Source organism: Mastomys coucha, unplaced genomic scaffold (assembly GCF_008632895.1).
Source record: "Mastomys coucha isolate ucsf_1 unplaced genomic scaffold, UCSF_Mcou_1 pScaffold15, whole genome shotgun sequence".
In the NCBI taxonomy this organism is placed as follows: domain Eukaryota; kingdom Metazoa; phylum Chordata; class Mammalia; order Rodentia; family Muridae; genus Mastomys; species Mastomys coucha.
Window position 1 is genome coordinate 10,487,716 of NW_022196897.1, and position 23,296 is coordinate 10,511,011.

Consider the following 23,296-nt stretch of genomic DNA (forward strand, 5'->3'; position numbering starts at 1 on the left):
TGGTTGCTGGGATTTGAACTCAGGACCTTTGGAAGAGCAGTCAGTGCTCTTAACCACTGAGACATCTCACCAGCCCGTTTTGGTTTTTTGTTTTTGTTGCTTTTCGAGAAAGGATTTCTCTGTGTGGCCCTGGCTGTCCTGGTCCCAGAACAGACCTGACTGGCCTCGAACTCAGAAATCTGCCTGCCTCTGCCTCCCAGGTGCTTGGATTAAAGGCGTGTGCCACCACTGCCCAGCCATTTTTTTTTTTTTAAATACGATTTTTTAAAGCATATATGATGGTCCAGAATTATTTTTCCCCTAGGAAAGATGGCTTCCCTCCTTAATAGCAATAAATTGGTAAAATAAGGAAAGATTTGAAGTATTGATTGATTACTACCATTTATTAAATTAACCAGGTAGTCTTTTCTCATTCCAATACACTATATAGTATGTGACTTCAACAAGCCCATTTCCTTCTATTTTAGTTCTGCAACAAAATCACAGTATGGTGATTATGATCTCAACAGTTTATAAAGCTTTAAAATACACTGAAGAAATATAATTAAATACTAGCAAAAATAACTAGCAAAAAATCAAGTGATTGCAAAAGATCAATTATTAAGAAAAGCTCCATAGATAATTTAACTTCAGTAATACTCTTGTATCTAGAGTCACAAGGAGGTGAGCTTCAGTGTTGTAAACTGACTTTATACTGACTAACAAAAGCCCATAGCATTCACATCTTTGAGCAGAACAAAAACTACTTCAAGTTCTTAGTTCCTCTAATGCAAACGGCTCAGAAAAGTACTGAAACACATTGTGTTTGCTTTCTACATTTACTTTGTGTAAGGGTCTCATCTCAATGTATGCACTCCCTCATATAATTTCTCTCACCACTGTTTACCATTAATAATAATTTGATGTTGATTCTATTATCCAGGATCTAATCAAGATAAAAAGTCAAACTCTCCCTCTTATATGTACTGTGAAGGCTCTCTGAAATATGTCTATTAGTTTAATAGAGAGACCAGTATCACTTCAGCATATATTAGGTTAAAGATACATATCAATAAGAACAAGGCTTTTGAAATAGTCATGTCATAACCTGATGAGCCAGGTTAAACAGGTTTCATTATCTTGTCATCACAAAAGTGGCTATTAAAACTTTAAATGTAAGCGTACTGGCTTCTTTGGAAAAATCTAGAAACATCTGGGAGGAAGGAATCTTCAAAATGTCTCAGTAAGATTGGCCTGTAAATCTTTAGTGCATTTCTTGATTGATGTGAGAGGCCTCAGCCCATTCTGGGTGGTGCCACTCCTGGGTTTTGGATGAAATTTAAAAGAACAAAAACAAAAAACAACAATAACAACAAACCAGGCTTATCAAGCTAAGAGAAGCAAGCCAGTAAGCAACATTCCTCTGCAGCTTGTAGGTTTCTGCCCTGACGTCTCTTACAAGCTATAAGACCTTTCTTCCCCGGGTTGATTTCAGTCATGCTGTTTTCCATAGCAACAGCATCCTTAAGTATGACAATAATTCTACTAAATCTTCTCTGCCCGTGGCACAAGGCTGAGAAAATCACTCCACACACCAGGCTAATGTGAAATTTGCAATAATCCTCCTGCCTCTGCCTCCTGGGTGCTATGATTTCAGGTATATGATTTCAAGTCATGCACAGATTACTTCTGCTAAATATTAACTTGATTTACACTAAAAAAAAAAAAGCGATAAATAATAGCCCAATGGCATATCGAACCCATTTCCATTCATTCTTTAGATTTATGTTTTTTAAATTTTATTTTCTGTGATGAGTATTTTGTTTGTATCTGAAACGGAACCACATGTATGCCTGGTGCCAGAAGTCAAACACGAGGTCATTAGATCTCCTAGAACTGTAGTTATAGATGGATTATAGATGTAGTTATAGATGTGTCACCATGTAGGTGCTGGAAACTGAACCTGTAAGAAATGCCCTTAACTCTAAACCATTTCTCCACCTCCCCACTACCAATTTTTGTAAATAAAGTTTTACTGAACATAACTCATATATATATATATATATATATATATACACACACACACACACACAACTTTGAGATACAAACCTGTTGAGTCAATATAGCCAGCAAAATCTAAATCTAAACTATACCCAGCCTTGAAAATACAGAAAGGAAACAAGAGGGAAAGGAGAAGGAGAGGGGAGGGGGAAGGTAAGATGAGGGGACAGAGGGAATGTTTAAAATCATCACTAAGATCACATAAATAACTGCCTCAATAAGTCATTTAGCTCAGTTTTGTGCCTTAAATATTTGATCTATAAAACACAGGCAAGCAAGTTAATCTGAAGCTAGAAGCATACATGGTTTGAAAAAAATGCATGTAACAATTTAAATTCAAAGTATAAAGAAATAGTCTCCTTTTCATACTCAAAGTATAAAGAAATAGTCTCCTTTTCATACTCCCGATAAAACCCAAAGTTACCACCTTGACTGGTAAGAAACACTGGCTGAAACATTTTTTAAACAGTAATAAAACTCTGTAATCAGGTTACTGTACTTTACACCAACACATGAGAACAGTACCTCACCTTTCTCAATATAGTTCTTGGGGGCCCATGCAGGGTCCCCATCTGCATATGGGTCACTATACTGAACTACTGCAGCTTCCTCATCTTCATAGTCCACAGGAGGAGGTGGGGGAGGCGGCGGAGAGTCATCAAACATGGGAATGTCATCTGGTGGAGGGGGTGGTGGTGGAGTTGGGCTATCAGCAACTAAAAGGATTCAGACAAGTAATTATTCTAAAGGAAAAATTTTAAATTAACAGAATTTTAACAATTCTATTTCATATAGCATGCACTATATAAAACATGCAATGATTAGAAGTAAAAGCTGGGTGTGTTAAAAGTTCATACTACTTTTAAGCACAATTTTGCACCAATAAAATTAGATAAAATAAGCATATAAATACTACATTAATGAATATAAGAGGTTAGGATACAGTACCTACTTTCATTAGAATTACAAGAGTAAAGAAGTTTCTTTATCCTAAGTCTCAGGTAAAAACAAATGCTCCCCTAGGCCTTGTTGCCTGAGGAGACTCTGTCATGGAATACCACTAAGTATATTACAGTAGACGTTTGACAGTTTTTACTATGTATAGTCATGCCAGCAATTTTGGCTTTTGGTAGCTTTAGTGCCCTAGAAACTACATATCTTTTATTTATTGTTTTAATAAAGAGTAAAGCCAAGTTGGTCATATCATGTTTAATTTTTCTGTGTAGGGTTTTGTTTGTTTTCTATTTTTACTTAAGTTTTAACAAACACAAAAAGTAATTCCAAATGAGAAGACTGCATTAAGTATCTTTAAATGAATTAGTTATATTCATAGTCAAAATTTAATGTAGAAAGGAAACTAAGATTTTGCATTATGGCTAATAAAACAATGCATGAGATGATACCAGGTCCAAAAGATTCAATTTCTAACTTAAAACACAATTAGATTTAAACATAAAATACTAAAGATGCAGTAATTTTAAAAGAAATAAAAATAAACAAACAAAAATGAATCACACTTCAGATTCTAGACAGCTGGGGTATGTGTACACATGCTTTAAAGAATTGAAAGTGTTAACTGGAAAATGGGTGTGGGAGACTAGAATTGTACTTATTTGGCCACCAATGCTGCTGGGATTAAAACATTCAAAGCTAACACAACTAATGTTCAAACTTTTACTCCACAAATTCCTTAAAAAGTTTAGGGGAGGAGAGAAAAATAAGGGAAGGTAGTGCATGCCTTTATTTCCAGCAGTTGGGAGGCAGAAGCTTGGGGATCTCTGTGTGTTCAAGGCAAGCCTGGTCTACACAGCTAATTCTAGGCCATTCACAGCTACACAAAGAGAACCTTGTCTTTTTAGTGAGAGAGAAGAAAGAAAAGAAGGAAAGGTTCTTATATTAACTGATGAAGGTTTTTAGGTTATTGCTCCTGACTGGACAGTATGTTGGGATCTAAGCAAGAGGCTAGTTTAAAGCAAGCAGAGAACAGTCCTGCTTCCTTGATGCTTCAATTCTGTACTTTCTAATTTTATCCTTGAGAAGATAAAGACAACAAAAAATAAATTCTACTTGGTGATACTCACTCATAACAATCTAACAGGTCTACAGTTGGGTTGTTTACCACATGCGCTGATCCACTAAACATCTGCCTTTTTTTTTGCGTGGGGGGATTGGGGGGATGGGGGGAAGTCGAGACAGGATTTCTCTGTGTAGCCCTGGCTGTCCTGGCCTTGAACTCAGAAATCCGCCTGCCTCTGTCTCCCAAATGCTGAGATTAAAGACTTGCGCCACCACTGCCCAGCTTCCATAAAGCTTTTTATGTGGAGGAAGAGTGGCTATGAACCCAGCCTGACATCAAACAGGTCCAGCACATACCCTAAACTGGCTTAATATGTGTATTACATGTTTGTTTGATTCCCTGAACAGCTGTCACTCTTCATTTCTACAACGTACTAGTTGAAGAATTCCATTCAACTGCCATTAAGTATACATTGGTTTATCTTCAATTTTATGGCAAAAGTCTTATCAACCCAACTTTCTGTCCTAGTACTTTACCTAACACTATGCATATTTACTCCAAAAGCCTATCTGATCTTAAATAATAAAAAGCATGAGTCATTAGGGGCTCATATCTTAAACCAGACTGGGTTATAGCTACATGCATTTATTGTCACTTCCTCTGAGTATCAGAACACAGGCATTTAAAAAGCACATAAAATATGAACACTTGATAAAATATTTAAAGTGCTGATACATAATTTTTTAATTTTAACTTGCTTAGAAAAACTTGAAAATAAACTTAGAATATCAGTCATGTAAGAATAATGAACTCAGTATCAAAAAGAAAAGAAAGAGTTGTGTTGAGGTGTCTCTTTGGGAATAATGAGTAAGAACATTGGTTTTTTTTTTTTCCAGTTATCAGCTAGTCAATGATCTCTAGGCCCACAAAGTTGATTTTCAATGGCTATTAAACTTATTTCCTAGAATTCTTCATGATGGAGCAGTGTAAAAAGATGAACATCAAACAGGCCCAGCACACACCCTAAATTGGCTTAATATGTGTATTACATGTTTGTTTGATTCCCTGAACAGCTGTCACTCTTCATTTCTACAATGTACACTCTTCATTTCTTCTACCTTTGACAGGTTTAGTTTCTAAACTGGATCAGCATCAAGGAACAGCAATATCTCTGGGCATGATAAAACACACCTGCCAACCCAGTACTCGGGAGGTTGAGGTAGAAGGGACTCTACTCAAAGGCCAGCTCAGGAGATCTGCTCCAAAACCCAGGAACTGAGAATGCCATTCATTTAACTCAGACTTAGAGCAGCTTACCTAGCATGGACAAGGCCCTGGGTATTTGAACATCAAAAATGGGAAAGGGAGCAGCAGTGACTAACTAGCAACTTACCCTTATCACTTTTAAACACCTAAGATTCATTTAATTTTAAATACTGAAACACAGGATTTTCAAACCAAAGGTAATAGTAAGAAGGTTTGCACCCAGGAATTTCAAGTTTCTAAATCTACATTTGCAGTAAGCTCCTTATACATCTCATGAAGAGACTAACTTAAACTTTCTGTTTGTATTCTTACCAGAACCTACCATTTAACACTGGATAACAGTATTTGATTGGTGGAAGAGAAGGACTGAGAGAAGCACTGTAAGACTCAGTAAAAGTTGACAAAGAACTTGCAAAACAATTTACTTTCCTGAGGATGGGCTGCTTAAGCCCATTACTCAAACAATTCTGAAATGAATTTCTAGGAAGATTCCAAATGAAGTAAATTGGAACTAAGTACTATCTTAATTTCAATGGCTGATATTTAATTATTCAGCAATTATATTTTTCATTTGCCATACAATATTCACTCTGGACACATAGAATCTCAAAGGTAATTAGTAATAATACCATCTACTTAAGTAGACATAAAAAATATTAAGTTACTAAACCCAATCTTCACTAAGATAAAACTTTAAGAAGTTTGACAGGTTTACATTTGGGATATGACCTCACAGCCAGCATTACTTACTTATTGGCCAGAACAAGGGGCAGATGCCACCTTCCTTGCCAGTCCCTCATAGGGACAACATGCATGTGACTCACTTATTTTTGGAGATTTGTGGTTTTTAATATTCATTTTTAAGTACATGAGTGTTTTGCCTACATGTATAACATGAGTGCAGAGCCCACAGCATTGGATCTCTCTGTGGAACTAGAATCAAACTGTTGTGAGCTGCCACATGGGTGCTGGGAACTGAACCCAGGTCCTCTTCAAGAGCAACAAACGCTCTTAACTACTAAGCCATCTCTCTAGCCATGAAGCTTTGTATAGATCAGAATCTACAATCTCTATTTTACATTTACTTATCTTCTACATGTATGGAAATCAGAGAACAAGTTATAGGAGTTAAGTTCTCTCCTTTCACTATGTGGGATCTGGGGATGAATTAAAATCATTTTACTTTACCAACTGAGCCATTTCATTGGCTCTTTCTAAAAATTTGTGCTATTAAAGAAAGGAGTAGGGACACTGTCTTAATTTCCTAATAAATATACAGTGTAATTCTATTTTGACAAATCTCTTGGAGTACACATTTTCATTGTTGCTTTGGCTTGTATATTTGTTTAAAGACAGGGCCTCACTATATAGCCCAGAATATCCTCCAACACACGAAGACCTCAACCTACCTCGACCTCCCAAGGGTTTAGGATTACAGGCATGCACCACCATACCCAGCTACAAAGTGTTTTCTAATTGTCCCAGTAACTATTAGGGATTTCAATATAATTTACATTCTTGGGCTTACTCTTTGCTTCAAAATGCACAAATAATAGATCTCATACCTTAGTACTAAGGTATCTAAGTACTTAAGAAAACTGCAGTTCTGAAACTGATATGGGTCAGTAATCATGCAGACAAGAGAAAAGAACAGAAGCCCGTGCTCTTCAGTTTCAGTAACATATCTGTACCTATTCTTCAAGGTAAGATTAGCTTCTCAATAAGAAGAAAAACGGTGACTCATCAGCCATGCATGCTAGAGCAGACAGCCTCTAATCTCTGACAGCTGTGATTCCAGACTTACTGTTTTCCTGCACCCTGGCCACGAAGCCTGTGAGAGGTATCTGTGGAGTCAACTGAGGCATAGGGGGAGGAGGAGGGGCAACAGAAACTGGCAGCAAGACACAGTATGGGGAGTAAAACAGATAAAGAAAAGGAAACAAACAAAAAGCAGAAGTCAGTTACAAGGACCACAAACATAAATAAGTATGCCAAGAACAGTCTGCAAATGAAAACAAACAAAACAAAAACAAACAAACAAATCCTGCTACCCCCTTCAAGTTCTTGTCCCCATAGAACCTAAGGCCATGCTGTGCTCAGCCACAGGGGTAAGTGCATAAAGTAATAAATATACTTACTTTTAACCTAGCATTACATTATTTGGGGAACTTTTAATTTACAATAACATTTATTTTAGCATAATGTTTTTCAAAGAAAGACTTCTAAAATATGTTACAATTAAACATCTGCAGAGCCTGCCAACATATTGTTTCTCTTTAAGTCTATAAACTAACATACTTGTCTAGCTTTAGGGTAAAGCTGTAAATTCAAAACCAAATAATGTTTAACAGTTGAGGTTACATGTATAAATATGTAGATAAATCAATACATTAATCATGAGTTACCTTTAAAGAAAGTGCTTATATATTTAAATTTGCATACTTATCTGGAAAATACTCTTTCTTACAAAATAAGATTTGTTGCTTTTTAAGTTGCCAGCTTTATTTGTAAGAAATCAGCCCTAAACTTACTAAGGGACAAAAATGTTCCATGTACCTAATGATTAATTATTCAGTTTCTGAGGGGAAGTTATCAAATATGGTTTTTTTATGGATATTGAAAAAAGAAACTTAATCGCTAATCAGTCAAAATTTATAATTATTTGCACTACATTAATTTCTGATTAATATAATGCAGCCAGATACTAGCTGGCTTGAAGCATGTGTAACCTTTTTCAGGAGATACTTTATAAGAAATTGGTATCAAATGTTCATATGACTAACAAATATATGAAAGACTGGCACACACTAGAAGCAAAGATATGTTTACATTGTCTCACTTTAATAAGACAGTAATTGCTGAAGATGAGATTGAACAAGTCAATGGCTTTGAAAGTGGCTTTGATTCGGCTTCCCAGTGGTCACCACTAAGTGATGTTACACTAACCAAGAAAAACCAACTGTACTGGTCCCTAAGATCATTTCATCAAAATTTATCATTTTAATCCAAGGTACAAATTTATTGGTAAGCATAAAAAAGTGATAAATGTTCCAAGTTAAAAATTAGAGAAATATATATGCACTGATATTTCATACAGATCTGAAAACAGCATTCAGTTTATTAGCAGAAACTGGTCTTTCATTCTGTTACAGAGAAGACTTGTTAAAGGGTATTGATTTTAAAACAAAAAAGCCTCCCATTAGTCAAAATAATTTCAAGAACCCTTAGTGACTAATCATGCTCATTAGTTGTGGGAGAAGAGACAGGAGACTACGTGAATATATGCTCATCCCAAGCACATGGACTGAGAGGAGAAGAGACAGGAGACTACGTGAATATATGCTCATCCCCAGCACATGGGCTGAGAGTTAGCACACATCACAGCACTAAACACAGCCATGTTGCAGCAGCAGCTCATGTTGAAAGAGAAATGGATAAAACAAAATATGCTTTATACCCGAGGCTAAATTTCCTTTCCAGTTTCAAAAAAAGAATACTGATATTCACTAAGGAAGTGCCCCACAAACATGTGTGAACTAGACAAGTGTAGATTGGTGAAATAAAAACCCTATTTGCAGAATAAATTGAAAGACAAAGTGGCCGGGTAGTGGTGGCACACACCTTTAATCCCAGCACTTGGGAGGCAGAGAAAGGTGGATTTCTGAGTTTGAGGCCAGCCTGGTCTACAGAGTAAGTTCCAGGGCTAAATAGAGAAACCCTGTCTCGAAAAACCAAAACCAAAACAAAACAAAACATACATACATTCATAAATAAATAAATAACAAAGTGGAGGAGGGGAGATAATGAGCATAAAGATGGGATCTGCAAAAGCAGATTATGAAAAGAAGGTTCAGACACTATTGGGGGGTAAACAACTAATTTGCCTTGATTGTATATGCCTTTAATTCTAGGCTTCAGGAGGCAGAAGCAGGTAGATCTCTGCATTCAAAGCCAGCCTGAACTCCATAGCGAATTCTAGAACAACCTATCTCCAAAAAAAACCAGAACGACAACAAAAACCTAAACGACTGAGCTATTGGACATTCAGACACTGACTGAGGCTACCACTCAATATCAACAGAACGCCAAGGGGAGTATGCGGTAAAGGGTAAAGTTTAATATTTCATAGTAGCCTGAATGAAAATTCTGGTCTGGAAAAAATGTTGTATAAATCTGAGGTTCTCTGTGAATATAGACATTTAAGACAAAGTGGCTTTCAATTTGCTATAACCAAGTTACTCTATAACTCAAAATTTTAAACAAAAGACCAATAGCCTCTACTTAAGTTAGGCATAGTGGTGCTTGCCTATCATCCCAAAAAGCAGGAGGGCCAGTTCAAGGCCAGTATAACTTAGGCAGTACCAGACCAGTTAGGACTACAAAGTAAGCCCTTATTTAAAAAAAAAAACAAAAAATTCAACCAAAACAAACAAAAAACGAAAATATACACATAATATGAATACAAATAAAAGAACCAAGCAAATTTCCATGTAAATGCAGAGTAGTCATCATTATTTTTATAGAACTTTCTCACTTCTAGAAACACTTTAAAAGCTGCTGCCATAGAAAAACCTGCCAGCTACACCCAGTAACTTCATGACAAAAACAAATACAGGCTTATTTCAAACTATATCCCTTCTGGACTTAGTATCTTAACATAGAAAGTAAACTCAAAAATTATCCTCAGACAGTCAAACCTTTCCATTCCAAGTCTACTTTTTGTAGAAAGTTTTAAACACTGGCTGTAATTAGTACTGAGATGTGTATTCTGAAGTAAACAGAGGGAAATCAAAAGAAAACCCCTCCCACCTGTTAAAATTATTCAGACAGAGAAAGTAAGCAGGCATTGTAAATGTTTTCACTTGAAAGCATTTCAAAAGAGGTCACAACCTTAGAAGTGATAGCCAGCAATTTCTTTTCATTAAATTTTTTAAAAAACTCTTTGGACTATGTTTGTGTCTTTGTACCATTACTGAACCATCAAAATCATGCTGATAAAATTTTAGATTGTTGTGCTCTCTAGTTCAAATTATACTATAGTAATACTAATAGCACATGAAAATATTTGTTGAATTTTGGTAGATTAAGTATACTCAAGTGAACCTTGGAGAATAAGCAAGCAATTACATTTAAGATGGTTATTCAAGGATTAACATTCTAAAGCAAAAACAAACATGAACTAGCATGGCTTAAATTGTTGTCTATCACAGTCAAGAATAATAGTTTCAAATAATTTCCTTCAAAAGGAGCTCCACTCTTGCTGTATGCCTGCAAACACAAGCTTACTTGAATTTTGAGAATAAAGTGGACCTCCATTAACATGAGGCTGAGCAGAGAATTGGGCAGTCACAGAGGGAGTTCGTCTATATCCACCAGAAGATGTCGAAGAAGTGGTAGAGTTGTGTCGAGAAATCTGCCTGGTCATTGTGCCATACTGGGAACCAGGAGCTGCACCAGGGGCTGCTGAAAAGCATTAGTCAAAGGCAACCAAGAAAGCATTACAACACCCGAAGTGACAGGACAGAGGGGAGGGGGTTCTTATTTCTCTGTAAATGCCCAGACACAAAATAAAAAGGATGAAAACCAAATTATCTCCACTTCTAAGGTTTATAAACAAAGACAGCTAATGTGAAGAGCTAAAAAAGTGACCATTGAGCATTATGAATCCTTTGCAATAAGCATAGTCCCAAAGGCTATTTTGCTAACACTACATATAATCTACATGTGCAATTCAGAATGTTCACTAGACAATGCACAAGAACAACTACTCAGACCATTTACATTGTATTGGTATGATGAGTAATCCAGGGATAATTTGAAATATATGATAAGGAATATATGTGTAAGTTCAAGTACCACACCATTTTATTAAGGAACTTGAGTAACTAAGGATTTTGTATCTATTGGAGGTGGGGTGTACAAGAATCACTCACCGAGGGAATGAAGGACAACTGTATAGAGCTTTTGTATGTACACTGGCTCCAACAAAATGAGTACCACAAAAGGCACCAGCTGTTAGCTATTCATGACTGCTTCATAAACAACTTCCTCTCCACAGCCAAGTTTCAGAATTTGACTCAAAATTCTATCTGGCTAAAAAGCTCAGGTTAAATAATATAGTAAACAATAAAATTTAAACTGTTAAGTATATTTTTCTGATTTTTATAACTTAGTACTATTATTAATTATTTACATTGTATTTAGGTACTATTCTTAACACTACTAAAAATATCACAGCTTATGAATAAACACTGCTAAATATAGTTTCTGAATTTCCCTAGAATAGCTGTTCTTAAGCTTAAGCACTGATGAAAATCTCCCCTTGAGAGCTTGTTGTAATGGAAATTTCTGGGTCCCATTTTCAGAGATTTTAACAAAGTAGGTCTCGGATGAGGTCTGAGAACTGAAATTTCTATCTAGCTCCTCCACATTGATGACCAGTTTGGGACTATTGCTCTGAAAATCAATGCTCTAAGTAAGCAGTTAGCAAATGTTTTTTCTTTAAGTCCAGTCTTAAAAATTAAAAATTAGGTGCCCCCGGAGTGGGTTTTACCTTAGGTTTCTAAGCAGAGATTTTTCTGAGAACTAATATTCTGAGAGCTAGTACTCTAATGTTAGTATCTAAGACTGACACTGATAAACCAGAGCAGATGCTGGCTTACCTTGACTAGTTAGTAAGCAACAGAGGTTTTGGTAAAGGGAGTATATCAACAAACCCCACTAGCAGCATAGCAACCAGGACTGCATACCCCATCAAGGCTGAGATGTCTGTCTACACGTTTACTCATCCAGGGAACATAACAATGACCTCTCACTATGGCTTCAACAATCATCTTCCAGCTATCAAGTAGGCTGACAGCACTGCATTTTCACAGACTTTCTTTCAGTGATTTCTACATCCATGAGGTTCTTCTGTATTATCTCCTTCCCTCTCCTTTTCCTCAGTATACATAAATGTTTTGAAAAATACATAAAAATATTTTCTTTTAATTTCACCTAAGTTAATTCTCATAAGAGATACCTCATTCTTTACCTTAAGTATTGTGTACTTCTTTTTTTTTTTTTTTTTTTTCTTTTTGGTTTTTCGAGACAGGGTTTCTCTGTATAGCCCTGGCTATCCTGGAACTCACTCTGTAGACCAGGCTGGCCTCGAACTCAGAAATCTGCCTGCCTCTGCCTCCCAAGCGCTGGGATTAAAGGCGTGCGCCACCACTGCCCGGCAGTATTGTTTACTTCTAAACTGAATGTAAATTTGAAGGCAAGAGAAGTTTCTCTGTGTAACAGCAACCAGACTGGCCTTGAACTCACAGAGATCCGCCTGCCTCCTGAATGCTGGGATTAAAGGGGTATGCCACCACCGTCCAGCCTGGATTTAGATTTCTTTACATTAGCATTCAGTCTAGTCCTTCCCAACTTGAAGACAACCTGAATGCATCCTATTGATAAAATTATCTCATAGCATTCTCAACTATCTTAAAACCCAGGCTGCATCAAAAGTTTTCAAAGAATATGCAGGACAGCAGCCCAGTCACATGCTTGCCTCTCCATGTCTCCACCTTCACCCCAGTCCTCTGACCGGATGTAATGACTGCTAGTTTTCATCAATCTAAATAAATTACAAATAAAAATCCCATTAAGTTGGCTATAAATCATACATAGGACCATGTTGTATTGTAGTTAAGAGCCTTCTCCATGTTCTTCTAGTGTAAGTTCAAAGGTCCTTCACCAGAAGAAATTAGAAATAATTAGATTTAATTCTTTAACTTTTAGTGGTACCATCTATAACCCAGTAACTGTAACAACTTGTAATCTACAAGTTGTTTATTGCAGGAGTTTATTGCAGATATGTAAAATGCATCTAATGGTTCCCCAATGCCTATACAGTCTCACCAGCCACACTCACTGGAAGAAGCAGGGCTCCAGGAAGCCAGACACAATGTTTTCTAGCAAAATAGTTTATGACTCAGGTCAGAGAGTAAGAAAACAGAACTAAAAATTCCAAAATGGCAGGAAAATACTACATATTAGAAGACAAAAAAAAGAAACATCCGTATATAAAACAAATTCAAATGAGTTTATAAATACAGTATCCACAAAATGAGCCTGTTTTTAATAACCAGATCATTTTTCATAAACAATACTAAGATATTTTCCTCTCATTTATTTTTTCATTATGATTACCTTTCAAATGTGTGTTTTTAATATACACATTTTGTTTCTGGATAGCTTGGGCTACACTGAAATAAACTATCTCAAAAAAGTCTACATTTCACTGACTAAATTCCAAAGGGTTAACTGAATGTTCTCCCAGAATACCTTAAATTTACATACTTTCTAAAAAGGTAAAGTAAATTTTTCCTATTTTTAAATCTCATCATATAGTCGCTGCATTTCACTATATTTTAGTGAATCTCATACATAAACAGGAAGGCACAAATATATTGGTTTAGCAATATTGACCTTCTGAATGAAGTATTATGCAATATGGTTTGCTTTTGAAATATATAAATATCATAAACTATTAGAAAGACAAGATTTACTAAAACAAAATGGCCAAAACTGACTTAACAAAATTATTTCTCTGTACCACGCATACAGTTTGTTAAACCCCAACAATTTTGTGAAAACTAATCTAAAAATACTGTATTTTTTATATTTGCCCTTATTATAGCAGTAGCCAGAATCTAATAACTAATTTCATCCAATGAGCATAGATTGTTTTAGCATCCATAATAAAGATAACAAACATCACACAGTAAAGGGTACTAACTGTCGTACCTGGGCCAGCAGTGGGTGGTGAGGGCGTGGGCACAGCAATAGGAATGCCAATGCTGCTGCTCCCACTGTTCTCTCGGCTTCCGCTTCCTCCACTACTTCCACTGCAAAGAAGAGAAGCATTGGAAAATCATTTTTACAAGCTGATTTTTTTTAAAAACTTAATCATAAACTGGGGCTACTAAACACTAACTTGGTTAACCTTTACCCTATTATTTAAAATGATATTTGTTACACTGTTCTTCAAGAACTTTAAAACAAGTAACTATAGAGGTTTTTGAGCCCCACCTAACATTTATTCCCAGCACTCTGAAGGCAGATACAGGTGGATCTTTGTGTGTTCAAGGCCAACCAGGACTACATAATGGGACCTTGTCTTAAAATGGTGTAGTCTAAGAAATGTCTTGAGCAATGAAATCTCACAGTACAGTGAGTTACAAATGTCTATTTCAAGCCTGCTGTGATTAACAGTAAACAGCCTGTTGTGGTGGCACACTGCACTTTCAGTACTGGCTAAGTCTAGAGGTTCTTGAGTCTGAAACCACCTGGCGTACATAATGAGGCTCTTCTTTCCCCTTGGGGATGGTTTACATATGCTCCGCCCAAGGAGTGGCACAATTAGAGGGTGTGGTCCTGTTCTAGTAGGTGTGGCCCTGTTGGAGTAGGTGTGTCACTGTGGGCATGGGCTTTAAGATCCTTATCCTAGCTGTCTGGAAGTCAGTATTCTGCTAGCAGCCTTCTGATGATTGTAGAACTCTCAGGTCCTCCTGCACCACTCTTGCTTGGATGCTGCCATGCTCCCACCTTGATGATAATGGACTGAACCTCTGAACCTGTAAGCCAGGCCCAATTAAATGTTGTCCTTTATAGGACTTGCCTTGGTCATGGTGTTTGTTCACAGCAATAAAGCCCTAACTATAACAACCTCCTTCTTTCTCAGAAAAGAACGGGGAACCATATCCTCACAAAATACTAGAACATGAGAAAACAGACTGAAGAGTTAGTGCAACAAGTAATATGGAAAAAGAAAGTACAAAACATTGAGGGCGGGGGGCATAATCCTTGAAAACTGGCAAAACCAGAAAAAACAATTTCTACCTATCTCAAAGAAAAGTAAAAGTGGCACACAAGTGTAACCCTGCATTTAGGAGACTGACAAAGGAGTATGGCAACCTCTACATCAGTCTAGCTATATATATATATATATACCAAAGCCATGTTTCCAAAACAGAAACAAGCTGGCACAGGGGTGCAAACCTTTAAACCCAGCATTGAGAAAGCAGAAGCAGCTGGTTCCCAAAATGGCTCAGAGGTTAACAGCACTGACTGTTCTTCCAGAGGTTCTGAGTTCAATTCCAAGCAACCACATGTTGGCTCATTACCATCTATAATTGGATCTGATGCCCTCTTCTGGTGTGTCTGAAGACAGCTACAGTGTACTCAGCTACAGTGTACTCATATAAATAAAATAAATCTTTAAAAAAAAAAAAAAACCCAAGTTCAAGACCAGCCAGGGCTACATAGTGAAACCTTGACTCAAAAGCAAACCAACAAACAAATATAAAATATATAAAAACAAATTGAAGATAGGTGATGGCGAATTTTCTGGAAAATGACTCTGATGGTTTGAATAAGAATAGCCTCCATAGCCCCCACAAAGTCATGTATTTGAATGCTTGGGGAAATAGCACTACTTGAGAAGGATGAGTAGGTGTAGCCTTGTTGAAGTGTTTCACTGAGAGTAGACCCTAAGGTTGCAAAAGCCTCTTTCTGCTGGCTGTGGATCTGGCTGTAGAACTCTCAACAACTTCTCCAGTACCATGTATGTCTGCATGCCACCACGCTTCCCGTCCTGATGATAATGGACTCAACCTCTGAAGCATGCACCAATTAAATGTTTTCTTTTATAAAAGTTGCGTCAATCATGGTGTCTCTCGACAGCAAGAGAACAGTATGAGCAAAACAGCAAACAGTTTAAAGGTAGTTAGGTTTCACTGCTACTGAGAAACTATTCAACTTCCTCCAAGCCAAGTCCTTCCACCTGAGAGTAATTGCTGTCTAGCATACCTTCCCTTACAGGTATGTAAAGGAGAGTTTCAAATTCCTCATCTCAAAGGATCCTCCAGATACAGCCTTCCAAGTGCCTAGCTTACACTGTGTTTTAAAGGCAATACTGTTTGCTGGATATGCCCACAAACTCAGTAAGACAAAGATTTATAGTGCCTGAGTAAGATTTTTATTTTATTCTCCAATGATTAATTTATAATTAGATTATCACATTTTAATAAAAAGACCACTGTTAGAACAAACTGGCTTATATATGAAACCATCAACTCGTTCAAGTCAGGAAATCTACTCAGCTTTATGTCAAACTTAGGAATATTTGTACACTAATTACAGAAGATCTTAAGATCTTCTGTAATTATTGACTTCGGTGCTTTTTATCTAAAATGGGCATAAGAGGTGGCAAATTATACTGTGTGGGCTAAAACCGGACAACAGTCCAATTTTTGCCTATGAACTACCTTTTTTTAATAGTGAAAATTCAAGAGGATGGTATTTTGCAAAACATGAAAATTATATGAAATTCAAATTCTAGTGCTATTAAGTAAAATTTTACTAGGCTATTCATAGATATGTTCACTCATTTACAAATTGTCTATGGATGTTATGGTGCTAAATTTACAACAATGATTAAATAATTCCAAAAATCCTGACATAGTAGCATTCTAGAAATATATTTTAAAAATATATTAGTATTTCAATACAATTAGCTTCTGGAGAAAAAAACAACAACAAAACTATGTCTTACTAGTTTGTGACTAGTATTTAACACAGTCGTTCTAAATAACTAGTGGTTGAATAAGATTAAACTATTCCTACCTCCAGTATGAGGAAAAAACATTTTGACCTTGTAATTCAGCAAAACCAAACATAAGAAGTTGCGTAATTCAGCACTGGGCAACTGTTTTCTCAAAAACTGTTAACACAACCCTGTTTATCAACTTGGTTCTGAAATCATCTTCAGAAACAAGCAGAGTTTTCTCCTCCGACTTCTTAGAGTTCAATGTGCTCTGTAACTAACTCTACAGCACTCAACCCTTTGTTTAAGAGCATTTAAGGGCATTTTCTGTGTGCCCATTTTAATGAGCAGGAGTTCCCAGTAAATGAACTCAAAAGTTGCATTCATACTAAGCATACATCTTACCACCAAGTTATACAAACTGTAGCCCTACCTTACAATATTTAAAGATGTGTTAAAAAGCATTCTTGTCTTGGGTCAGGAGGGTGGGGATGGTGATAGTACTGGGTTACTACTAAAATACTTTGTTCCAAATTGTCAGAAGAATATCTTATACGCAAATTTAGGAGAGCAAAACAATTTTAAGCTTTATTTGAGTTTTTTGTTTTTGGTTTGGGTTTTGTTTTTGAGACAGGGTCTCATATATGCCAGGCTGGCCTCAAAGTCATTAAATAGCTAAGGATAACCTTGAACTTCAGATCCTCCTGCGTCCGTCTCCCAAGTGCTATAATATAGATGTGTGCACCATTATGCCTGGTTTGTATGGTACTGGGGGTCAAACCCAGAGCTTCCTATATGTTAAGGCAAGCATTATGTAAACTTCTACATCTTCAGCCTCTAAAAAGCACTTTTTAGTTGCAATCCCAACATGTACTTGTATCACTGTCAAAAAAATATAATCTGTTTATAGTATACACAAATGGAAAAAAAAAAAACCTCAAAAGAAAAACTAAAATTTGATGGGATCAGAAATAGGAAGAATGATGCCCTCACCTTTCTATTCACCATTAGCATTAAGTAACACCTAACTTGTACTCTGTATCTTTAGAAATATTTGCTCAGCAATCAGCAACACACACTTCCAGAGCTTAGAGTTCAGACGGAAGGCTTACCTATGCGTCCTTGGTCTCTGATTTAAAGAAGCTGTCCTGCCTGGACTATGCTGGCTTCCAAGCCTCGCAGGACTAGTCATGTAGTCATTGGGAACTGTTGGAGGCTTAACAGGCTCTAGGGTCTTGTAAGGAGTATTCCGTCTAACAATGAAGAATAGGAGGGATAATGAAGACAGACAAACAGCACTCCCTGCCCCCAAATTTGCAAAAATCTCTATCCGAATCAAGTATAACAGAACTTTTTTTTCTAATTTTAATTTAAAAAAATAAATACTGGCAAGAAGGCTCAGAGAGTAAAGGTGCTTGCCACCTAAGCCTAGAGACCTTCGTTCAAGCCCTAGAATGGATTTACCAGGGAAGAGGGATAATATTGAGCATGCACACGAGAAAACACACACGCACATACGCAGGTACACACACACACACACACACACACACACACACACACACGAGGCCACAAAATTCTCTTCTGACCTACACAAAGTGTATTGTAGCACACTTTTTAATGACAAAAACATTTTAACAGTAATAATAGTGACATATAAATTTTGCTGCTTTAACATAAAAATTCAAATTTGTTGCTTTTCATTAGGAAAATTATTGGAAAGGGTCATTTAACGTTCTAACATACTAAAAATAATGGTTATAATCTTAATGCTCTATAATATTAAAATGTACATTATTCTCAATTCAGTCACTCAAAAGCCTTTCGGTAAGAGGCGGGGGCGGGGGTGGGGGGGATGGCTGGCTGCTGACTGATACCCTCCACAAAAGCAAGAATGGAATAACTAATCCTTCAGAAACACCTTGAAAAATATTTATACAATTAGTACAGTGAGAAGTCACCACTACCTTTTCCAGCTTTCCACAAAGCTACTCTGTTGCAAACGGGCCTGTGACTAGCTGATGCAGTTAGCGCCACTTAGGCAGAGTCCAGAGTCCTAAGCATAAGGTGCCATGGAATAGGAGAAACAGAAGATGGAAACTACTAACCTAAACTTCACAAAGCACACCACTTCTTCAGTGAGCCACAGCATAAATACTATAAATACAAGTGGAGGCATTATAAGGATCTCTCTGTTTAATCCATTTAAGATAAAACGTAAAGCAGATTTACATTAACATATATAATGTAAATGTTGTTGTTTTTAAATATAAGAATGCTCTGTCTGCATGTACCCCTGAATGCCAGACAAGGGCATAGCATCCTATTAGATGGTTGGGAGCCACCATGTGGTTGCTGGGAATTGAACTCAATACCTCTGAAAGAGCAGTGAGTACTTTTAACCACTGAGCCATCTCTCCAGCCCACTACATTTGTATATGTACAAATAGAAAAAAAGACATGCATTTATACACATCTAAAAGATCATTAATTCTTGGCATGATGGCAGCCATAATTCCAAAAGGAGGGGAAACAGGCAACTCTGGCGCTTACTATCTACCCAATCTAGCTTCATGGGTGAGCTTTAGGCCAAAAAGACAACCTGTCTTAAAGGAGGTGGATAGCTTTCCTGAGGGTGAACCCTCCCAACATACTTGCATGCACTCCCCCACCCCACCCCACCCCCACACTCACAAAATAAATGAATTTAAAGGGTAGTTCCACAGAGATAATTCAAAAAACAAGGAAAACATGCACTAAAGTCTCAGAAATTCTTGTAGAATACAACTGAATTTGTACCCCAAAGTTCCTCGGCCTGACACAGGAGGGCTTGGTGGTTTCTGCGTGGGAGGATTTGTTCTCGACAATGTGCCAGTTCTTGCAGGCTGGTTATTTCCGTGCTAAAATGTGGAAAGAAAAATTTTATTTCTGTATCAACTTGTTCTCTTGATGCTTTAACATGATGTCTTTTTCTTAATGTCAGAATGTGAAGGAAGGATTCCCAGACAGTTCTAATAGAGTTTGGTATTACATTTTAAAAGTTCAAAAGCTACCTGCACTCAGTTCTTCCCATCATATTTTGTGCTATTCATATCAATTTATACAAAATACAAGTGAGACTACTAGATTTTATATCTTATTGTTAGACATGTTCATTGATACCAAACTTATTTAAGAAGTAGAATTAAAATGTTTGAATAAACATTTATATATGTGTTATGTGTGCATAAAAGCAAACCACAAATCTGTCAATCTGCTAAAATTCACATTGCAATTATAATCTTTATCCTAATAATTCAGCAACAAAATCGCATGTGACGTCTGGGAAACCTAACTGTAAGTCAATGGAAGCAAAGCAACTGTAAAATACACGAGCAAAAGCAGTACCTGTTAGAACAATTAATGTTCCTAAAGTGCAAACGTCAATATATCTAGGATATATTAACACAGCCAAGCTAAATGCTGCTGATGTGATCTACGTTTGAGCATATTTATCTATGTAAATCCTACAGGGGAAAAGCAGACAAACATAAGTTTCCACATTAAGTTTAGAGGCTCTGCAGCCTCTGTCAACATAGAGGAAGTACTGTGGATCTAATGAAAAGTAATGTCTCTTACCTTGGCTTTTAGCCACTTTATGTTGGCAAAAACAAAAAAGAGGGGGGAAAAGTAGAAATTAATCCTAGGTAACTTGTATCTGACAGGACAGGTTGACATTTATGTTAACAAGGTTTTATCCAGCTCTATTTCAAATACATTTTAACAATTATATAGAGGAACTAGGGAAATAAATGTTTGTATATTACACTTATTTTCCTTCAGTACTAGGAACTGAACTCAGGGCTGCACATGTTGGTCAAGCATTCTACCAAATAGCTACAACCAGCCACGAAGTTTCCCAGACTGGCCTTGAGCTGACTTTGTGACCCAGACAAGGCCTTGAGTTTATGATTGATTCTCTTGCCTCAGCCTCCCATGCAACTGGGACTTCTGGCTTTTGTTACGAGGTCTAACTAACATGTACTTCTAAAAGGAAGTTAATTCGTAAGGAAATTATCAATTAATTAAGTCAATCTCAAAATTTCTTGGGTCAGCATTTAACCCATGAATCTAATCCAACTAAATTAGAGATGATGCAGAGTTGGAAAGATGCTTCCAAAAGTATGAATGGCTTTTGCAGATGACAGCATCAGCATTCATGTCAGGCATCTTATGATCACCTATAACATCAGTTAAAAAAGATCAAATGGCCCCTTTCTGGCCTCTACAGACACTGCACTCGCATACACACACACACACACACACACACACACACACACACACACATACACACACACACACACATACACACTATTAAAAAGAAAAACTTTTAATTTGATTTAAATAAACTACAATAATACAGCATGTCTAGAGCTATTTTTAATATAGCAGTATATAAGATCTAAGACTTTGTTAAGTAATGAATGCCCAAGTCTGCGATATTTATTACTTTAATGGTAGTATAATACCTTAAAAATATGAGCCTTGCCGGGCAGTGGTGGCACACACCTTTAATCCCCAGCACTTGGGAGGCAAAGGCAGGTGGATTTCTGAGTTCGAGGCCAGCCTGGTCTACAGAGTGAGTTCCAGGACAGCCAGGGCTATACAGAGAAATCCTGTCTCAAAAAAACCAAAAATAAAAGTAACTTAATATGAGGAAGTCTCTAAATTAAATCCTTAATACCACAAAGAATAAAATAGATAAATAATAAATATAGTTAGATATCACAAGTTGAGCCGGAAAGATGGCTCAGTGATTAAAAACACATACTGCTCTTGAAGAGGGCTTAAGGTGTAGCTGAGTGTGGAATATTTAACTCCAGTTCTTGGGAGATGGAAACAGGCAGATCTCTGCATTTAAGGCCAACCTAGTCTATGTAGTGTTTCAAGCCAAAGACAACTACATACTAAGACTCCTTCTCAGAAAAATAAAAAAATTCACAAGCTGCTTTCAAGTTTAGGAAAGGATCCAGCCTTGCACCTCAGTGTTTAAAAATGAAAGGCCTGGGAATGCAGTTCAGTTTGCAGAGCTTTGTACAATGTGCATCAACACTAAGGTTTACTCTCAGCATCCCATAACCCAAGTATGGCAGCATACTCCTGAAAACCCAGAATTTGGGAGGTGGGGGCAAATGATCAGCTACACACAGCAAGTTCAAGGCCAGTTTTTGGCCCATACAACCCTATCTCAAAAACAAAATTATGGGTGTTGTATTATAAATACGATAATATACATGTATGTATAAAACTGACAAAGAGTAAAAATAAAAATAGCCTTTAAAAAACAAAAATATAGAAAAGAAATCATCTGCTTGTAAGTTGGCCAAATTCTAACTAAAGGATGAATAAAGAGTCTAGGAACTCTCATTTCTAGACTACTGAAGTCTTCAACAAGCCTATGCAATTCCTATATATAAGGAAGATATGTTGCTATGTTTTTATTGAACAGTTCAGTGAAAACTCTAAATAAAAGCTACTTTGATCTTAAAGGCTACTTCTGTGAGAGATGACCAGCTAACACACCTAAAACAATGTACAAAACCTATGGTGCCGATCCCTTACACCAGGCCATTAAGAAAAAAATTCCTGCTTCTAAAGTTTGTCTATAAAGTTTGGAGATTTCAATTTCTATCACTAACATCTGCTGTCCTCACACTTTATCTACCATTTGTCAGATGAACCCAACGGCAACATTAAATAAAACCTTATGGAAGAATTCAGACATCTCATTTATACAACTGTGCTACAACTTTGGTATTTGTTTGTTTAAAATGGTATTTCTCAATGCCACCTAGGAACTGTCTAGAACCCTACCTAATCACCACATTCCACACCTAGATGTGAAGTACTACATTTAACTAATAGTAAATCCTTGATAAGACATACTAGTGTACTGTGTGATCTATGTATATGATGACTACATATGTACCATATACATGTGCATACCATATGTTCATAATAATATAATGTTTTAATTGTACGAAAAAGTATTCTAAGTACACTCTCACATTTCATTTCTTTCAACTGAAAAAACAAAGACAAAAAATAAGAAAAACCACTCAGCCTTTGTATGTAATCTGTTCCCATATTAAAGAACAATAAAACTAACTGGGAAATGAGTTTAGCTGACCCTGCAACTCCACAACTTCCTGACTTTCCCCCTTTATTCAAGCTCAGCCTCCTCTACTAAAGTTTATGTACGTGACTGTGCTCCAAATAAGGGGTGCTATAAAATTAATCTCTGCCTCTTAAAACTCAAAAATATAACACTTAGCCACTGATATACTTACATGAAATGTCTATTTCAATGTCCCTAAAAATAAACAAAATAGAATTTTACTATTTTCTAAAGATCTCTT

The 23,296-nt window shown here is 36.7% G+C and overlaps 1 protein-coding gene across 11 annotated transcripts in view; it reads right to left on the reverse strand.

Annotated features, from left to right (window-relative positions):
* The window catches only part of Abi1 (abl interactor 1), a 106,357-nt gene that overhangs the window by 3,428 nt on the left and 79,633 nt on the right, over positions 1-23,296 (reverse strand). The window contains exons 4-10 of one of the 11 annotated variants that reach the window (XM_031369173.1): positions 20,517-20,531; positions 19,698-19,798; positions 18,014-18,154; positions 14,102-14,202; positions 10,610-10,786; positions 7,128-7,214; positions 2,571-2,756 (exon numbers count right to left, since the gene is read on the reverse strand). In XM_031369173.1, coding sequence (XP_031225033.1) covers positions 2,571-2,756; positions 7,128-7,214; positions 10,610-10,786; positions 14,102-14,202; positions 18,014-18,154; positions 19,698-19,798; positions 20,517-20,531 — 808 coding nt within the window. The remainder of the gene's footprint in view (positions 1-2,570; positions 2,757-7,127; positions 7,215-10,609; positions 10,787-14,101; positions 14,203-18,013; positions 18,155-19,697; positions 19,799-20,516; positions 20,532-23,296) is intronic. The other 10 variants (XM_031369163.1, XM_031369174.1, XM_031369165.1 and 7 more) reach the window with 10 other exon arrangements.